Source organism: Somniosus microcephalus, chromosome 7, assembly GCF_052327205.1.
Source record: "Somniosus microcephalus isolate GS21.2 chromosome 7, FLI_Smic_1.0, whole genome shotgun sequence".
Classification (NCBI taxonomy): domain Eukaryota; kingdom Metazoa; phylum Chordata; class Chondrichthyes; order Squaliformes; family Somniosidae; genus Somniosus; species Somniosus microcephalus.
This window is the reverse complement of record NC_140993.1, coordinates 38,104,759-38,123,877: the sequence shown is the minus strand read 5'-3', so window position 1 is coordinate 38,123,877 and position 19,119 is coordinate 38,104,759. Positions and strand designations below refer to the sequence as shown.

At 47.5% G+C, this 19,119-nt stretch overlaps 1 protein-coding gene across 2 annotated transcripts in view; it reads left to right on the top strand.

The window, feature by feature from the left end:
* The window catches only part of trpn1 (transient receptor potential cation channel, subfamily N, member 1), a 349,847-nt gene that overhangs the window by 176,508 nt on the left and 154,220 nt on the right, over nt 1–19,119 (top strand). For both annotated transcript variants that reach the window (XM_085992435.1, XM_085992434.1), the window contains exon 4: nt 13,628–13,741. In XM_085992435.1, coding sequence (XP_085848561.1) covers nt 13,628–13,741 — 114 coding nt within the window. The remainder of the gene's footprint in view (nt 1–13,627; nt 13,742–19,119) is intronic.

Here is a 19,119-nt window from a genome sequence, read left to right as displayed (position 1 = left end):
GATGCGACTTCCTCAGCTGCCAACGGTGATATTACATAAAAACAGAAAATACTGGAAATACTCAGCAGGCCAGGGCAGCATCTGAGGAGGGAGAAACAGAGTTAACGTTTCAGGTCGATGACCTTTCATTAGTTCTGAAACGTTGACTCTGTTTCTCTCTCCACAGATGCCGCCTGATCTGCTGAGTATTTCCAGCATTTTCTGTTTTTATTTCAGATTTCCAGCATCCTCCTTTGTATTAACGTTGATATTATGTAGCTTGAGGTTGCACTTGAATAGTGTCATGGGATCTTCTACGTCCATCTGTCAGAGCTGACGGGGGCCTCGGTTTAATGTCACACCCGAAAGACGGCACCTCCGACAGAGCAGCACTCCCTCAGTACCGCGCTGGAAAGTGTCAGCCTAGATTATGTGTTCAGGTCTGCTGTAGGGAGACTTGAACCCACAACCTTTGGACTCAGGTGAGAGCGCTACCACTGAGCCAAGGCTGACTGAGACCAGTGCTCTGGTCAGACCACAACTTCCATACTGAAACCAGTTCTGCTTAAAAGAAATAGAGAAATTCATACACTGGAGGTGGTGCAGAGAAGGGCCAAGATTCTGATTGCTAATGCAATCTGAGTTACAAGGAAAGACTGGAGAAAGTTGGCTTTGCATCCTAGAAAGAAGGCATCTGCGAGATGACCTTCTCGAGGTATATAAGATAGTTAAGGGAATGGAAAATGTAAATCCAGAATATTACGTTAAACTGGGAGAGAAGGACAAGGTTCAAACTGGGAAAAGGTAAAGTTAGGGCTAGTATCTGTAGATTCTTCTCACAAAGAGTGATCAATGCACAGAATGGACTCCCAGATAAAGTAATGGAGGTAAAAACGCTGGATGCTGCAGTGGGTGGAACTGTAGGGTCTTAATGGTTTAATTAAGATGGGCTGAATGGCCTTCCCTATTCTTTTGAGTTAGTTTAGTTTAGTAGGGTGAATAAGTCTCCATAACACCTTTCAACATGATGGGTCTAGGATAGGTCATTTGGTCCATTCATTTCACCTTTGCAAACTAGAAGTCCATCCAGATATTGATCACTATTTGTCTGAAGAACTTCTTGACATCAGTTTTAATTTGCCTTTTTACCAGTTTGAATTTGTATCTACTTTTCCTACTCTCTTTAGCGTTGCAAGGTGATGATAGCAGCAATTATGAGGCAATAATCTAAGTGGCGCTGATGGTGTACAATCAGCCAGTAGCACTTCTACCCCTCATCATAATAAACTAGGCTGCCACCCTAGTGCAGTACTGAGGGAGTACTGTATTGTCAGGGGTGCCTGTTCAGAGGGGGGCTGTTGAATAACCCTCGGTTACTCAAAAGACCAGCGTGCTTTCCCAGTGGCCGCAGCATTCTTGCTTGATCAGCTTGCACAGTCAAGATGGAAACAAAAATTATAGTTAAACCTTACACCTGAAAAAAAACTTCTAAGCCATACACAATATTTTAGTTCTTTCAAGTCCCAAGTACTTGTAAGTGTTTTATTCAATTTGAATCAGTGAACATGGGTGTGAAGTAGCGAAGTTGCATTCAAATATAGTTCCCTTCAAGTACAAGTCGGCCTTGTGCACATTTTCAGAGCACTTGTTAGCTCAGCTCAAACATGGTTCTCACTATTTCTTCTTTGGTCTATTGTAGCGTCTTAATGAGCGCAACGTCTGTAGTGTATGTAACCGGTCCACCTTTAAGAGAACTATTTTAGTAACCGTTCCACCTTTAAGAGAACTATTTTAAGAGTTGCACTACTTTATCTTGGCTGCTGTATACTGTAATACCGGCGGTGACCACACCGGTATATAAGTGCTGTGTAATGATTTATTGGGCAGTTCTGCCCTGACCTTCAACCAGTAAAAAAGACCTGTTAAAGTTTACTCTTGTGGTCTGTGTAGTAATTCGCAATATAACACACAGACTTTACAGTGGCGACGAGTACGATCTTACCCTACGGCAGAGATACATCCAAGGCAGTTGAACGGGCGTCGAGAAGAGGTTTCCGCCCTCACCATTCTGCTGAGAAAAGACTCGGGTCTGCAGAGAAGAAGGAAGAATTCTGACACGAAGCCTTCCATCAGCAACAGGCAGTGATCATCCCTTCTATCACGGTGGTGGGTAAGCCGATCAGCGACGAGAAGCCAGTCGGCAACGTTGACTGTGAAGTAGGGGAGGGAAAAACGGAGAATATAAGGGCGGAGAACTCGACCACGGCCGGGGAAAAGAGCCGGACAGAAGTCGGGGCCAGAGGCGCTGAGACTGGGGCAGCGTAGGGCACGGAAGCCGTGGTGAATGCAAACGCAGCCGGTGTGAGAGACCGGGCTACAAGCGGGAACGCAGCCGGTGTGAGAGACCGGGCTACAAGCGGGAACGCAGCCGGTGTGAGAGACCGGGCTACAAGCGGGCTGGGAGACGCAACAGCGTCGAGAGACAGCTCGACCGCGACCGGTGAAAAAGGCCGGGCAGCTACCGAGGCCGCGAGGCACAGCGACCGGGACAGCGTAAGGCGCGGGAGAAAATAGCGGGCTGGGAGACGCAACAGCGTCGAGAGAGAGCTCGACCGCGACCGGTGAAAAAGGCCGGGCAGCTACTGAGGCCGCGAGGCGCAGCGACCGGGACAGCGTAAGCACGGGAGAAAATAAAAAAAAAAAAACCGCGGAGAACTCAGCCGCAGCCGGGGGGGAAAGGACCGGACTGCAAGAGGGGCTGGGAGGCGCGATTTGCAAACCGCTGGGGGAGGGCGAACGCAGCAATTCGGCAATCGCCATTACAGCCAGCGGGGGAGAAAGGCAAACGCGGGAAGCCGCCATTTTCGGAGGCGGGGGAAGAAGACAAGCGCGGGAAACCGCCATTTTGTAAAAAAAAAAAAAATAATTCTTTTGTTTCTCAAGAAGATCGCGAGGATGCCTAAGCGTGGTAACATCAACGATTTCGATCCCGATGTTGAAGATTGGGCCACGTATGTAGAACGCATAGAGATATATTGTAAGGCAAATAAAATATCAAATGAAGATAAAGCATTAACCTTACTAAACTCAATGGGTGCGAAGACATACGGGCTATTGAAGCATCTTCTATCACCAGCTAAACCGGCGGATCAGACTTTCACTAATATTGTTGCTGTCCTGAAGGATCATTTGAACCCCACACCGCTGATGTTAGCGGAACGATTTAAATTTTATGCGAGAACGCAACTGAAAGAGGAAAGCAACGCGGAGTACTTAATTGAACTGCGTAAGCTAGCGAAATACTGTCAGTTTGGGGAAGGACTGACAGAGGCACTGAGAGACAAATTCGTGTGCGGATTGTCGAAAGAAGGAACACAAAAGCGGCTACTTGAAGAGAATGATCTTACACTTGATAAGGCTGTCTCTATTGCAGCATCGCATGAAGCCGCAGCGAGAGGCACTGCGGAAATGCAGCTGAAGGCAGCGGTACTCAGCGTAGATCAAATGGCTTTGGGTACAACGAAATGTTACCGTTGTGGGAAGACAACACACGATCAGAACCAATGCTGGTTTAAAAACCAGGAATGTAGAAAATGTGGCAAGCTTGGTCACATAGCTAAAGTATGCCGGTCAGGAAAGAAGACCAGCAACAAAAAGTCACCGCAGGAAAAGTGCAGCAAGGTACACAAGGTGGCTGAGAAGAGTTCGGATGAACAGAATTCCACTGAACAACAACAACATAGTTTGACAGAGAATTCTGAGTCTGTCCAGTCTACAGACATGCACATTTCTGAGGAACACCGGGCTCGAGCTCAACTCAATTTCAAACTACAACAGCAATTAGAACAAATGATTCGCCGTTTTGAGCAAGAGATGAATGCAAAGAAAAAGTTCTTTGACACAGAGTGGGAGAATCTGGAAAGACAGCAGAAGCAGCTGATGGAGAAAATGGAACAGGAACACACAAACCGTCTGCGCGATGAGGCCAAACGAATCAAAGCTGAGCAAGAAAGGGAATATGTCAAATTCATCGATCAGTTGAAAGCTAAAAAGAAAGAGCACCCTTTTGTGAGCAGTGTCAGCAGTAATAAGCCACTCAGGGAATTGGTGGCAGAGGCAAAACCTGAAGATGCTGCAGAGATCAAGTTTGTTGCTGAAAGCGCTACTTCCAGAGCTTTGCTTCGAATTAAAGAATTGCCAGTTAAAATTGTGAAACCCTTAAGAGAGAAGATTGGCATGGAGAAACATCGTGTCATTTTCGAATGCAAGGTTTCCAGGCCAAATGCTGCTGTCAAGTGGTATTACAAAGACAAAGAGATTCATCCCAGTAAGAAATATGAGATTGTGAGTGAAGATGTGTACAGGAAGCTCGTTATGAATAATGTCGCTTTTGAAGATGAAGGCAAATACATGTGCGATGCCATAGATGACCAAAGCCCAGCAAAGTTATATGTAGAAGAGCAATCAATTGCCATCATTAAACCCATATGTGATGTGGAAGTGACAGAGCCAAGTGATGCCATTCTTGAGTGTGAGCTTTCAGTTGCTGACGTGAAGCCTCCGTCAAAGGTAGTCAAAGAACTACAGAACAGTACAGGGGAAGAGAAGCATTCTGCTACTTTGAGCTGTGAGTTTACACCTACTCCCAAGATGGTCAGATGGTACCAAGACCAGAGCTTAATCGAATCTTCTGACCGATACAAATTTAAACAAAATAAGAATGTGATAGAACTTACCATTACAAACCTCACACCCAAAGACTCTGGTGAATATAGCTGCAAATCAAGTAATGCACAGACCACAGCCACACTCACAGTTGAAGCTCCAAAAATAGAAATAATAAAACATTTGGAGGACGTAGATACTGAGGAGGACAGCAATCTAGTATATTCATGTGAGTTGTCCCATGATGATGAAGATGATGACTCATCTGAACCATTATCACCTCTACCAGGTCACGCACGTGGTCCCTCCGAACTGAGCCAAATCAGTCTGGAAGCAGAAAAACTTCCCAAGGTACTCGAGCCTTTAGAAGTCAACAATGCTGGTTCTGAAGTTACAAAAGTTCAAGCTGTTAAGTCCAGTGAAGGACCATTAGATGAGTCACCCCAGCAACGAGAACCAGAGACCCCTGAAAGGCGCCATGCTGACCAGATCATAGAGTCATCCGAAAAGGGACAACCTACACCACAACTTTATACGCCTAATGATGAAGCAGAGATACCCATAGTATCTACCTCCGATCCGGTAATACTGGAACCAGATGAACCCGACACTGGCATTCAAGCCGAATCGACCTTGCCAAAAGAACCTACTACACCACCGAGGCGCTATCCGGACCGAGTCAGGAAGCGCAGGAGGCGCCTCCGCAGAGACTGAATCTGTGAACTGTTTTTACATGAAGTTGTGCATATATGTTATGATGTTATGTTTAATGGGGAATATATATACTGTTAAGCTAAAAAGGGAGGATTGTAGTGTATGTAACCGGTCCACCTTTAAGAGAACTATTTTAGTAACCGTTCCACCTTTAAGAGAACTATTTTAAGAGTTGCACTACTTTATCTTGGCTGCTGTATACTGTAATACCGGCGGTGACCACACCGGTATATAAGTGCTGTGTAATGATTTATTGGGCAGTTCCGCCCTGACCTTCAACCAGTAAAGACCTGTTAAAGTTTACTCTTGTGGTCTGTGTAGTAATTCGCAATATAACACACAGACTTTACAACGTCTTGCAGCTCTTCTGTGATGAACAAGATGGGCTCTGACAATAGTACTCGATCTTTGCTTGTACGGCCGCTTCTTCGGCTTGCCCGCATTTCTGTGCCTGCGCCTGCGCTTGCGCCCACACCGCTTCATGGTTCAGAGTTTAACCACTGACTTTCTTTTCTAAATGTTGCAATTTCCAGTGTTATAGTTTTTTCATACGTCTGGCCTATTGTGATGTCGCCGTGATTTTGCAGTTTTCCACTGCCTTGTAAGGCCCATATTTGACATTAACCATGAGGTGCTCAGTGTTGATTGTGATACGAGCGAGTATCATTGCCTTATAAGGTATTGTTGTATAAAGCTAATATAGTTTATCCTCCAGGCCTACACAATGGGGTTAAAACTCACAAAAAGCATATTTACGCTTCCTATATATACTTCTCACCAGTGGATTGTTGAGTACAATCAAGTTTATGTGTCATAGATTTGCCAAATCTGGTTGGAGGCATTCCTGAAGGTCTGATCACGTGACGTATGATCACGTGACACCTATCACCGTGCAGGCCGGCAACTGAGTCTGTTCTTACCGTTTAATTAAAATTGGATTTACCTTTACCATTAACAGTCTCGTCCGCCTCTAAAAGATTACCTCTCGGGATGAAAAGCCCATGTTTCACCAGTCTTTCCTCATAACAGACCTTTTAACTCCAGGCTTCAGCCTTTGTGGCTCTCCTCTGTGCTGCCTCCAGTGTTTGAGTAGCTCCCCTCTGTCCCCGGTAGCCAGATATAGTGCTCAAAGTATGGTCTGTCCAGACCCACTGTACAGTTAGAAACATAGAAACATAGAAAAATAGGAGCAGGAGTAGGCCATTCGGCCCTTCGAGCCTGCTCCGCCATTCAATAGGATCATGGCTGATCCTCTATCTCAATACCATATTCCCGCTCTCTCCCCATTGTTTGATCATTGACTTTCTCTAAATTGTATTCTATTGGTTCAACATTGTCAGCTTTGCTGGTCTGCATTGGTTGGAAAATGTGAGTGCCGCGGTTGCTTAGACTCCTGGCTTTTTTCTCAACTTTATCCTAAGCTATTTGAAGTCAATTCACAAAGTTACATTTGTTTCCTTCCAATGAGTAGCAGTTTACATCTGTCATTATTAAACTTTATCGGCCATTGTTCTACCCAGTTCCCTATTGGCCTCTCGAAGAGTTTGCTGGAGTGGGCCATCTCACGGCAAGCCCCATTGGTTAGATTTTTTCCCCCTCACCTTCCAGCTCGAATATTTTGATAGGTTGGCTGCGAAATTGGAGCCTTTAACAACGGCTGTTAAGGCCGGTTTGGTGGAAAAAAATGGCGGCCGCCTCGCTTCTGCCGGCTTCCAGTGCACAACGCGGCAGCCGCCATTTTGCGACAGGTTGGTAGCACTGCTGCTGCCAGCTCTCGCTTCCCGTATTTAAATGATCCAGATCATGACATCACTCAGCGTGCAATGCCTGAACTGATGCCGATCTGTGATTTTGGATGTCGCCACTCCTAATAATGCCCTCTCCAAACCATGCACGGAAGAACGTGCGTGGAGCAGTACAACGGAGCCGCTACCAGCGCTTCTTAAAGGGACACACACAACTTTCAGCTAAGTGTAGTTTTTTGCTTTTGGACTGGCTTCCTTACATTTTATTGGAGTTGTGGCTTGGTGCAATACATTTAAAAAGTTGTTAAAGTGTGCAGGGAGTGCTGTTGGGCGTTTTTAAGCTTTGGTTGTTAAATGAAGGCCTCTAAGAAGACCACTTGCTCCCAGTCCTGGTGACTCTAACTGCAGTCTCTCTTGGGCTCACATGGAGATAGAGCAGAGGCAGCAAAGGGGACAAACTGCTCGCAGAGGGAGGAGAAAGCAGAAGAGGAGGAAGCGGAAGAGGAAGAAGCAGAAGGAAGGAGGCAACCCAGACAGCCCCTTTCTGGCCGGGATATCCGATGTATTCATCCGCCTGTGGTACCAGTGAACACAACCCCAATTCACCTTTCAACATCTGTCCCACAGCTTCCTTTCCCTCTGTTACTGACCATCACGGCGTCCTCTTGGCCACAATGCTGAAATAAAAGCAAGCACTAAGCAAACTTTCCAATCCAACTTTATCCATATATGTACCCAATATTACATCAAAGAATCAAGTAATCACCCTTGTGCATTCCCTTAGTGACTGTCTTGCTTATCCTGGTGCTGTTACGCAGTGCTACCCCAATGGCTGCAGCATGGCTGGTGGAAGGCTGCTGACTTTCAGTGGAGGAGCTGGTGGCTGGGAGTGTGAAATTGAGTGATAGTGTTTCTTCTTTGTCATCACTCTCCTCCCCCTCTTCTGGGTCAAGCATTGGCTGGCAGGCTGGGTTTCTTGAGTGTCTGAAATGAGGAAGAAATGTGATGAGGCGAGGAGGGGAAAGCAAGAGGTGCATGCTTACGCCATGTGCAGCTTGTAAATCAGAAGAGATTCTGGGATGTGAGTGAAGTGGAATGTGAGATGGTGGATAAATGTATGAGGATACTGGCATCTTGTATTCTTTCAGCCCCGCTGCTAGCCAAGGGCTCAGCCATGCCCCTGCCAAGAATTGCCAGCACTGTCTCCTCCAACAGGTGAAGCTAGGAATGTGAGGTGTGCCTTGTGTTTGGTAGAGATTGTTGGTACGTGAGTGATTGCGGGCTGCGTGTGGAGTGGTCATGCATTGAGCAGTGTGTGAGGCTAGTGATGCAGCTGGTAGGGGATGGCTTTTGAAGATGTATTCACTGACCTTGACCATTTGTCTGAGGTCATGAAACTTCTTTGGGCACTAGCGCCAGGTCCTGGGGTCCCAGGCGACATTGCCTCGGTGATCAGGTCCCACATCCTTCTTTCTGGAGGGCCTCCTGGCCCCCTGTGGGTAGAGGACCGCTCTTCCAGTATGGACCCCCTGCACAAAGCTCAAGTGTTGCGTCCGAGACCCTGGTTCTCGTTTCCCTGGCCTGATGAGCCATTTGTGTTAGTGCTGAAGCACTTTTAGCATTTTTGATCAGCAGAAGGCAGCTCACCTTTAATAGATGCAGATTGCCTTGTGGAGGAGTAGGCTAGCTTTAAGGAAAGTTTGTCTTGCTTCAGCGATGTGAACTTCGGCCCCCTGCTGAGCACGCAGCCTGTTAGGAGCGCGTTCCGTGCTCTGTTGTGCACTACAATCATGGTAATTAATAGGCAGCACAAAGTTGACGTTCTGCCTGCGCTTTTTGAATGGGCACAGGCATATCTCACTTTACTGTGCCCCTGCCCATTTTCCAGCGTTATAGTATTTCACCCCATACCTTTACATAAGAATTTCCCTGAATCGACCCTACAATCGTGCCGCCAACCCCTCCCGATTGCTCCCACTCCCGATTGCACCCTCTTCCGATCCCCACCTCTCCCGAACGTCCCTCTCAACGTCACTTTCCCGATCTCCCCCGACCCCCCTCTCACGATCCGTCCTCTCCCAATTTCCTCTTCACCCGATCGCTCCCTTCTACCAATCTCCCCCTCCCAATTGCCCCCTCTCCCCATCCCCCCGATCCCCCACTTCCAATCGGCTCTCTGCCCCGATCGCTCCCTCTCCCAATCACCCCCCTCTGCCAATCGCCCCCCTCTCCCAGTCGCCCCCCCCACTTCCCGGTCTCCCCCTCTCCCGGTGCCCCCCCCTCTCCCAGTCCCCCCCTCTCCCAGTCCCCCCTCTCCCAGCCCCCCCCTCTCCCAGTCCCCCCCCCCTCTCTCAGTTCCCCCCTCTCCCAGTCCCCCCTCTCCCAGTCCCCCCTCTCCCGGTCCCCCCCTCTCCCAGTGCCCCCCCCTCTCCCGGTCCCCCCCTCTCCCAGATTCCCCCTTTATCAGTCCCCCCCTCTCCCAGTCCCCCCCTCTCCCAGTCCCCCCACTCTCCCAGACCCCCCTCTCCCGGTCCCCCCCCCTCCCGGTCCCCCCCCCCCTCCCGGTCCCCCCCTCTCCCGGTCCCCCCCCCTCTCCCAGTGCCCCCCCCCCTCTCCCAGTCTCCCGGTCCCCCCCTCTCCCTGGGCCCCCCCTCTCCCGGTCCCCCCCTCTCCTGGTCCCCCCTCTCCCGCAACCCCCCTCTCCCGGTACCCCCCTCTCCCGGTTCCCCCCCCGCCAGTCCCCCCCCCTCTCCCGGTCCCCCCCTCTCCCAGTCCCCCCTCTCCCAGTCCCCCCCCTCTCCCGGTCTCCCCTCTCCCGGTCCCCCCCTCTCCTCGTCCCCCCCCCTCTCCCGGTCCCCCCCCCCTCTCCCGGTCCCCCCCCTCTCCCGGTCCCCCCCCTCTCCCGGTCCCCCCCTCTCCCGGTCCCTCCCCTCTCCCTACCCCTCCCCTCTCCCTACCCCTTTAAAGATTTACCCGAGGGACTGCTGCCGGTGACACAGCAGCCCGATATTGGATGTCTATTTGTTGGTTTTTCCTCTTTTCTCTTTGCATGTCTGGACAAACTCCAAATGTACGTATCAAGAATAAGGCCCAATTAACCGCCTCTTGACATCACATGGGACGGGGTCATGTTCGGCAGACATTCACATCTTGAAGCCAGGCCTTGGCGGGCCGGACAGAATCCATTGGTGTGCCAGATACAGCCCGCGGGCAGTATTTTGCCAACCATTGGTTTAGCATGACTTCTTTGTTTTGCATACAATGCCCTATACACAAAGCCAAGTATCCCATATGCTTTTTTAACTGCCTTATCAACTTGCCCTGCCACCTTCAAAGATTTGTGAATATGCACCCCAGGTCCCCCTGCTCTTGCACCCCCCTCAAAATAGTACCATTTAGATTTTACTGCACTGCCTGCCTGTTCCTCCTAGTCTGCCTGGTGGTCACCCACTCCCTCTCCTCTTGAACTCTCTTTGGCTGAGGGGTAATCATCCCCTTAAACGTGCTATCCACAAAACTCTTAGCTTCCAGTATGCACCGTTGTGACGCCAGCCAGCCCTCAAGCTCTGAAACTCTGAGCTCAAGCTGGAACAGTTGGTGGAACTTCCTGTATATTTGGTTTTCATGGGCACACAAAGGGTTTTGGAGTTCCCACGTGGCACATGATGTGCATGCGATGGGTTTCAGCTGTCCTGCCATGTTAGCTAACACTTATTTAAAACTGTTTGTTTAGCTTTAAGGCCATTTAACTGTTTAGATAACAGCAAACACTAACCACTAAACTAAATACTTACACTAACTTAACACTATAACAGCCCCTATAAAGCGCTGGTTCGACCACTACTGGAGTATTGCGTCCAGTTCTGGTCACCTTACTTTAGGAAGGATGTGAAGGCCCTAGAGAGATGCAGAGGAGATTTACCAGAATGGTTCCAGGGATGGGGGAATCTTAGCTACAAGGACAGGTTGGAGAAGCTGGATTTGTTTTCATTAGAACAAAGGAGGTTGAAGGGTGATTTGATAGAGGTGTACAAGATTATGACAGGTTTGGATAGGCTAGACAGGGAAAGGCTGTTCCCGCTAGTTAATGGTACAAGGACTAGGGGGCACAGATTTAAGGTTTTGGGCAAGAGATACAGGGGGGAATGTGAGGAAAAACATTTTTACGCAGCGAGTGGTGAGGACCTGGAACACACTGCCGACGGAAGTGGTGGAAGCGGAGACACTCTGTTTTCAAGGGGAGACTGGATAGGCACTTGAAGGAAATAAACTTGCAGGGCTACGGGGATGGAGCGGGGGAATGGGATTGCTCCACAGAGAGCCGGCACCGACTCAATGGGCCGAATGGCCTCCTTCTGTGCCGTTATGACTCTATGACTAACCACCAAAAACACCAACAATTAAAAACACCAACCACGAAATACACCAACCATTGCCAGTTCTCTTGTGCTTCTTATCTAGCCACTCCTCGGGTCTCTCGCGATGCTTTGCCACGGCCGCTTCTCTCGTGCTGCTTGAGCACGTCAATTGTTTGCTGTGTTGGGGTTCCTTGTAGCAGCATGGCTCTCATTGGAGGCGTGCTGTGCATCTGCGGGTTCCTAATTGGAGTCGTGAGCCATGTCCGGAAGCGATAACCTTTCTTGTCCAATAGTCAACTTGTACCTTGGCGGCCTGGTTGGAATAAAAGCACCACAGAGGACTGGCACAGAATGAAAGAGTCATGACTGCTGCCGGGATAGGCCCAGGCCTGCATGATGCACTGCCTGCAGTTTCAAACCAGTTGTACGTTGAGGGATTGGAATCCCTTCCGATTGATAAATATTCCAGGGTGCTGATGTGGAACACGTAACGCAGTGTCCACCATGCAGGCAATACCTCGAGCTCGTTCATCCCACTTCACTCTCTCAATAACAACAACTTACATTTAATGTAGTTATTAAATGTCTCAAGTTGCATCGCAGGAGTGTTATCAAACAAAATTTGATGCCGAGCCACATAAGGAGCTATTAGGGCAGGTGACCAAAAGCTTGGTCAAAGAGGTAGGTTTTAAGAAGCGTCTTAAAAGGGGAGAGAGAGGTAGAGAGACGGAGAGGTTTAGGGAGGGAATTCCAGTGGTTGGGGCCTTGGCAGCTGAAGGCACGGCCACCAAAGGTGGAGCGATGGAAATTGGGGATGCTCCGGAGGCCAGAATTGGAGTAGTGCAGAGATCTTGGAGGGTTGTAGGGCTGGGGGAGGTTACAGAGATAGGGAGGGGCGAGACCATGTAGAGGTTTGAAAACAAGGATGATAATTTTAAAATCGAGGCGTTGCCAGACCAGGTCAGCGAGCAGCAGGGGTGATGGGTGAACAGGACTTGGTGTGAGATAGGGAAGGAGATGTAAGTGTTTCTTTTGGTGTATAGAGCTTCGGTGACCTCCCTGATACATCGGTGCACTGCAAACTGGGAGATGTTGCTAATGTCACCTGCTGCAGCCTGAAAGGAGGCCGTTGCATAAAAGCTGAGGGCGACGGTGACCTTGACAGCCACAGGCTGTGCTGTTCATGCCCTGGGTTGAGGCTGTAGTTGAGCAGGTGGCGTAGCCTTGGTAAAGCGAAGGCGACTCATACATTGCTCCTCAGTCATGTTAAGGATAGAAGAAGTGTTCCCTGAAGATCCTCGGTGGATATGGCCTCCTGTTGCGTGCCCTCCTCCTCCTCTTACCTCCTCTGGCAGCTTCGCCTGCTTTGTGGTGTCTCCCAATCGTGTTCTATTCCCAGCCTTACCAGACCACCCATATCTGCAGCCAGACACGTTGCGAGTCAAAGAGCAAAAACAGCAAAATCTCTCCCTGTGCAGACAAAGTGAACTTTGAAATCAGCAAATAAATGCCTAGAAGTCAAAGAGTAGCCAGAAGTAGTGAACCAGCAACTAACCTGTAAGTACTGGATGATCCCTTTAAATAGCGCTGGCGAGAGGACCTTCATGCCCATTAGCGTCACGTTGTGCTGAGCGAGGTCAACACGGGGCAGGTGAAACACTGGGAAAGTCCAAAAACAAACCGCAGGACCCTCAACTACTAAAATGATTTTTGACTTTAAACGCTGTCTGCGTGCGCTCCTGACGTGAGCGCCACCTCCTCTACCTATATGGCGGAAGGCGCACTTCCGGGCACCATTTTGGGGCCTCAGCAGGCCGGGTAGCGCCTTGAAAAATGTTCACCAAGCAGCCCAACTTCTAGGCCCGCCTCTCCCCTGCCAGAAATTTAAATTAGTTAACGATAATTTATTGAAGAGAACCAACAAACAAGGGAAGGAAGTTTGTTCAAACAGCCAGGCCAACCATGCTAATCCTACATACATAGATTTCCCCACCTTTTTATGAAGAGTGATTACTTGGTAGGAATACAGCCATTGCCCGCTGAACAGTATCACAGGTGATGAGCAGGAGTGAGAAATGGGGAAATAAATCGGAAAAATGTTGCTGCATTGATAGCCTCCTCAGGATGCACAGCACCTATCTCACTGCACTTTTCTTTACTTTTCAGCATAAGGATCAGTTGCCTCTACACTGTGCAGCTAGTCGACCAAGCGGTGCTCTCAACATAGTACAGATGCTGCTGAAGTCCTCAAACAAAGATGCTCGATTCATACAAGATAAGGTAGGTAATAGAGAATCTTCATCATTAATAACTATAGCTGAATACACTGGCCCTAGCCATGTTTTTATATGATCAGTCCAAGCTCACTCTGGGAACAACTGTTGATGTCGGCCTGCTCGTTCGATGGGCAATTGGGGCTTGAAATTATTTTTTAGTAGCAGCTAATGAATGAGATGGATAAAGGGGAACCAGTGGACGTAGTGTATTTAGACTTCCAAAAGGCATTTGACAAGGTGCCACACAAAAGATTATTGCTTAAGATAAAAAATCACGGGATTGGGGGTAATATTCTGGCATGGATAGAGGATTGGCTATCTAACAGAAGGCAGAGAGTTGGGATAAATGGTTCATTCTCAGACTGGCAATCAGTAACTAGTGGTGTTCCACAGGGGTCAGTGCTAGGTCCCCAACTCTTTACAATCTATATTAACGATTTGGAGGAGGGGTCCGAGTGTAACATATCAAAGTTTGCAGATGATACTAAGATGGGAGGGAAAGTAGTGAGTGAGGAGGACATAAAAAACTTGCAAGGGGACATAGACAGGCTAAGTAAGTGGGCAGAGATTTGGCAGATGGAATACAATACTGGAAAGTGTGAGGTTATGCACTTTGGCAGGAAAAATAATAGAGCAAGTTATTATCTTAATGGCAAGAAACTGGAAAGTACTGATGTACAAAGGGATCTGGGGGTCCTGGTGCACGAAACTCAAAAGGTTAGTATGCAGGTGCAGCAAGTGATTAAGAAGGCCAATGGAATGTTGGCTTTCATTGCTAGGGGGATAGAATATAAAAATAGGGAGGTATTGCTTCAGTTGTACAAGGTATTGGTGAGACCGCACCTGGAATACTGCGTACAGTTTTGGTGTCCATACTTAAGAAAGGACATACTTGCTCTCGAGTCAGTACAAAGAAGGTTCACTCGGTTAATCCCGGGGATGAGGGGATGGACATATGAGGAGAGGTTGAGTAGATTGGGACTCTACTCATTGGAGTTCAGAAGAATGAGAGGCGATCTTATTGAAACATATAAGATTGTGAAGGGGTTGGATCGGGTGGATGCGGGGAAGATGTTCCCGATGATGGGTGAAACTAGAACTAGGGGGGCATAGTCTTAGAATAAGGGGCTGCTCTTTCAAAACTGAGATGAGGAGGAACTACTTCACTCAGAGGGTGGTAGGTCCATGGAATATGCTGCCCCAAAAAGCTGTAGAAGCTACATCATTACATAAATTTAAAACAGAAATAGACAGTTTCCTAGAAGTAAAGGGAATTAAAGGTTACGGGGAGCGGGCAGGAAATTGGACATGAGTCTAGGTTCGGATCGGTCATGGCCCTGTGGGTAGCGGAACGGGCCCAGGGGCCGTGTAGCCTGATCCTGCTCCTATTTCGTGTGTCTAATTCTGTTAGATTCAGGAGATGGTTCTGGGATAGTGGATTGGCGGTTAGGATCAGATCAGCCATGATCTTATTGAGTGGCGGAGCAGGCTCGAGGGGCCGATTGGCCTACTCCTGCTCCTATTTCTTATGTTCTTATGTTCAGTGTTTCATTTCTTTGATGTTAGATGGGTATAATAGTGGGACAGAGAGAATAACCTAACACATTGGGCCGTATTTTGCGATCCCCACGGGTGGGTGCGAAGGGCGTGCGCTGAAACCCGGCACTGTCAAGAATTCTCTTCACAGATTGCATGCATCCTCTGATGGGCCTCTGCAGGTGGAGAGTTGCGCTATTTGCATAACTTCCGTCCGCTGAATGACTTCCGTACGTACAGAATTGTCAGAAGTATGAATGGGGATTCCCTTCATTTATTGGTTGGGCCGGCCCACGTGATCCCAGGAGTGCCTATGAACCAATTGCACCCCTGGGATACGGGGGGCTCTGCCCCCGTGGACCCGGAGAGGCCCAGGATCGCAGGCCTCCGTACATCCCGAGCCACCAGGCACATTCGTAGACATTTTGCAGGTTGGAGGCGTCCGCCTGCGGGAAGCCTCCGATCGCAAATGTTGGCCCATTAATTCCAGCTGATCAACAACTGACAACCAGCAAAAACATTTACTCCTCTTTTACTCCTCTTCATTCCTCTAACAGGTTAGAGGTTGAATGTGATGTGTTGCATAGGAATTGCAAAAACAAAGAAAGACCAACTTAGTTCGCCATCTACCAACCTGGTAGTTGCACGATACAACGATAATGGAGTTGTTGACTAATTATATCTGTAGTGTATGTGCTTTAAGTCAGAACTACTTTTTACAGCTCCTGTATACTGTAGTACCGGCAGTAACCACACCGGTATATAAGCTGTGCGCATGCCTCTGTACTCCAGTCTAGAGATGACCCTCCTCCAGTAAAGACCTGTTGTTTGTTTATGTACAGCATCCGTGTAATTCTTTATCCACTGAACCACGGATCTAACAGTATCAATCAATCTCTATCAATTAGTCTACAACACTATCAATTAGTCTACAACAGACCCAGTTTGTTCTCTTCTGGATCCTTCCAATACCTGCAATATCCTTTTTGAACTTTGGCGACCAGAACTGTGCACAGTATTCTAAATGCAGTCACACCAATGAATTATAAAGTGGCAGGATGTGCTCACTATTTCGGCTCAATATTGACCTTTTAATACCTCTCAACATCTGATTTGGATAATCACTGCCAATGAGCATTGTTGCAATAGCTTCAATTTATTGTCAATCAAGACCCTAGATCTCTTTCATTTCCCATGCACATTATTTTCTTTTCATTTAAGTAATAGTCCCTTCCTGAATTTTTTTGTCCCCGTGTGAAGCATTTTTTATTTCCCTACACTGAAATTTCATCTGCCACCTGTCTGCCCAGTTCTCAAGTATATTCAAATCCTTCTGTAGCTTATCCTGTTCAGCTTTGGAGTCTGCCACCTTCATTAGCTTTGTATCATCTGCACATTTAACCACTGCGCTTATGACTCCTAGCTCTAGATCATTTATAAAAATATTAAACAAAAGGGGTCCCAAATCAGACCCCTGTGGGTCCCCACTGGTAACATTGTCCCAGGCTGGTGACAATCCCTGTACCATTACCCTTTGGCTCTATTGGTGAGCCAACAACAACAACAACTTGCATTTATATAGCGCCTTTAACATAGTAAAACGTCCCAAGGCGCTTCACAGGAGTGTTATAAGACACAAATTTGACACCGAGCCACATAAGGAGAAATTAGAGCAGATGGCGAAAAGCTTGGTCAAAGAGGTAGGTTTTAAGAAACATCTGAAAGGAGGAAAGAGAGGTAGAGAGGCAGAGAGGTTTAGGGAGTGAATTCCAGAACTTAGGGCCTAGGCAACAGAAGGCACGGCCACCAGTGGTGAAGCGATTATAATCAGGGATGCTCAAGAGGCCAGAATTGGAGGAGAGCAGATATCTCGGGGTGTGGGGTGGGGCTGGAGGAGATTACAGAGATGGGGAGGGGCGAGGCCATGGAGGAATTTGAAAACAAGGATAAGAATTTTGAAATTGAGACGTTGCTTAACCGGGAACCAGCGTAGGTCAGCGAGCACAGGGGTGATGGGTGAACGAGACTTGGTGCGAGTTAGGACACGGAGTTTTGGGTGACCTCATGTTTACGTGGGAGGCCAGTCAAGAGTGCATTGGAATAATCAAGTCTAGAGGTAACAAGCAGATCAGTGGTTGAATGTGGTGTGACTTCAAGTGCATTGGTGGTTGAAATAAAGAATAGATTTGCCTTTCTAATCTAGGCTTTATTAACTTAAAAACCCTGTAGCACATCTTCAACACCCAGTCCCAACTAAAGGCTGGAAAGAACTGAATTTAAGATGGCCACCACAAATCACATGACATCAACTACCAATGAGATTACAGCATATATCCCAAGGCAGGAAACAAACAACCAATCACAATACCTCTTACTAAACATAGAGAATAATCACCACATTCACCCCTCCTTTTAAAATATACTCCAACCTAAATAACCTTTACAATTTATAATTAATTATTTACAACTAAAACTGTGCACAGACAAAATAAAACTATTCAACATGACACAATACTAAGTGAGCAACAACAAATAGTAACATTGCACATAAGTATTAAGTATCTCTCAACTAAAACAATATAATATAATATTTCAACAATTTTAAAACATTACTATCAATTTAAAAGTCCATTTTCAATCGGTCAACCGGATATCTTGTTCGTGTCGACCTTCTTAACCTTGGTGAAATTCCTTGCCCTCCCACACCAGGAGACACAGAAGTATCTTCTGCAGGAAGGCTATCCATATCCTGATTTTCAACGGTTTCCGGATTAGAAATCCCATCAGGAGGTAAACTGGGACGGTCATGAACGTCCATCGAGGGCTGACTAATAGAAGTATAATTATCTGCAGTCGGATTGGAAATATTCGTAGTATCTGTAACAGCATCCACATTATCTGAATCATGACTATTGTTAATATCCTCAGAAGAGGGCTGGCCACCACAAGGAGCCAAGTCTTTAATTGAAACGGTACTTTCTTTCCCATCTTGGAATCGAATATGAGCATATTGGGAATTTGCCTCCAACAGCTCCACCTCCTCCACCAAAGGATCATATTTTGACAATCTAACATGGCGTCGAAGCAGCACAGGTCCCTGCATAGTAAGCCATGAAGGTACCGAATATCCCATAGTAGATCTCCGCGGATAGTTAAAGAGCCTTTCATGGGGGGTCACATTAGTAGCCGTTGAAAGCAATGATCTAATGGAATGCAGGGCATCAGGCAGTACCATTTCCCACTGTGTATTCTTAAGGTTCCGGGATGTCAAAGCCAACATAACCGCCTTCCAGATCACCCCATTGTATCGTTCGCACTGTCCATTGCCCTGGGGATTATACGGGGTAGTTCTGCTAGTAGAAATTCCCCGACTCTGAAGGTATTCCTTCAACTGGGAAGACATAAAAGAACTTCCCTGATCCGAATGGATATACGCAGGCATCCCAAAGATGACAAAAAGTTGAGTCAGACATTTGATAACTGTAGCAGCTGATACATCTGTGCAAGGAAAAGCAAAAGGGAACCTTGAAAACTCATCCACAACAGTAAATATATATCGGTTTTGAGTAGTTGAAGGAAGAGGCCCCTTGAAATCGACGCTCAAACGTTCAAAAGGAGAAGTAGCCTTTATAAGATGAGCTCGTTGAGGCTTAAAGAAATTCGGTTTACACCGAGCACAGATAGAACATGATGAAGTCATCCACTTGACGTCTTCAACTGAAAAGGGCAAATTCTTACTGCGTACGAAGTGTATCATCCTCGTAACCCCAGGGTGGCATAAGGCATTGTGAAGATTAATGAGCGTATCTCCGTGAATCACAGAACAATAAGCCCTCGACAGCGCAT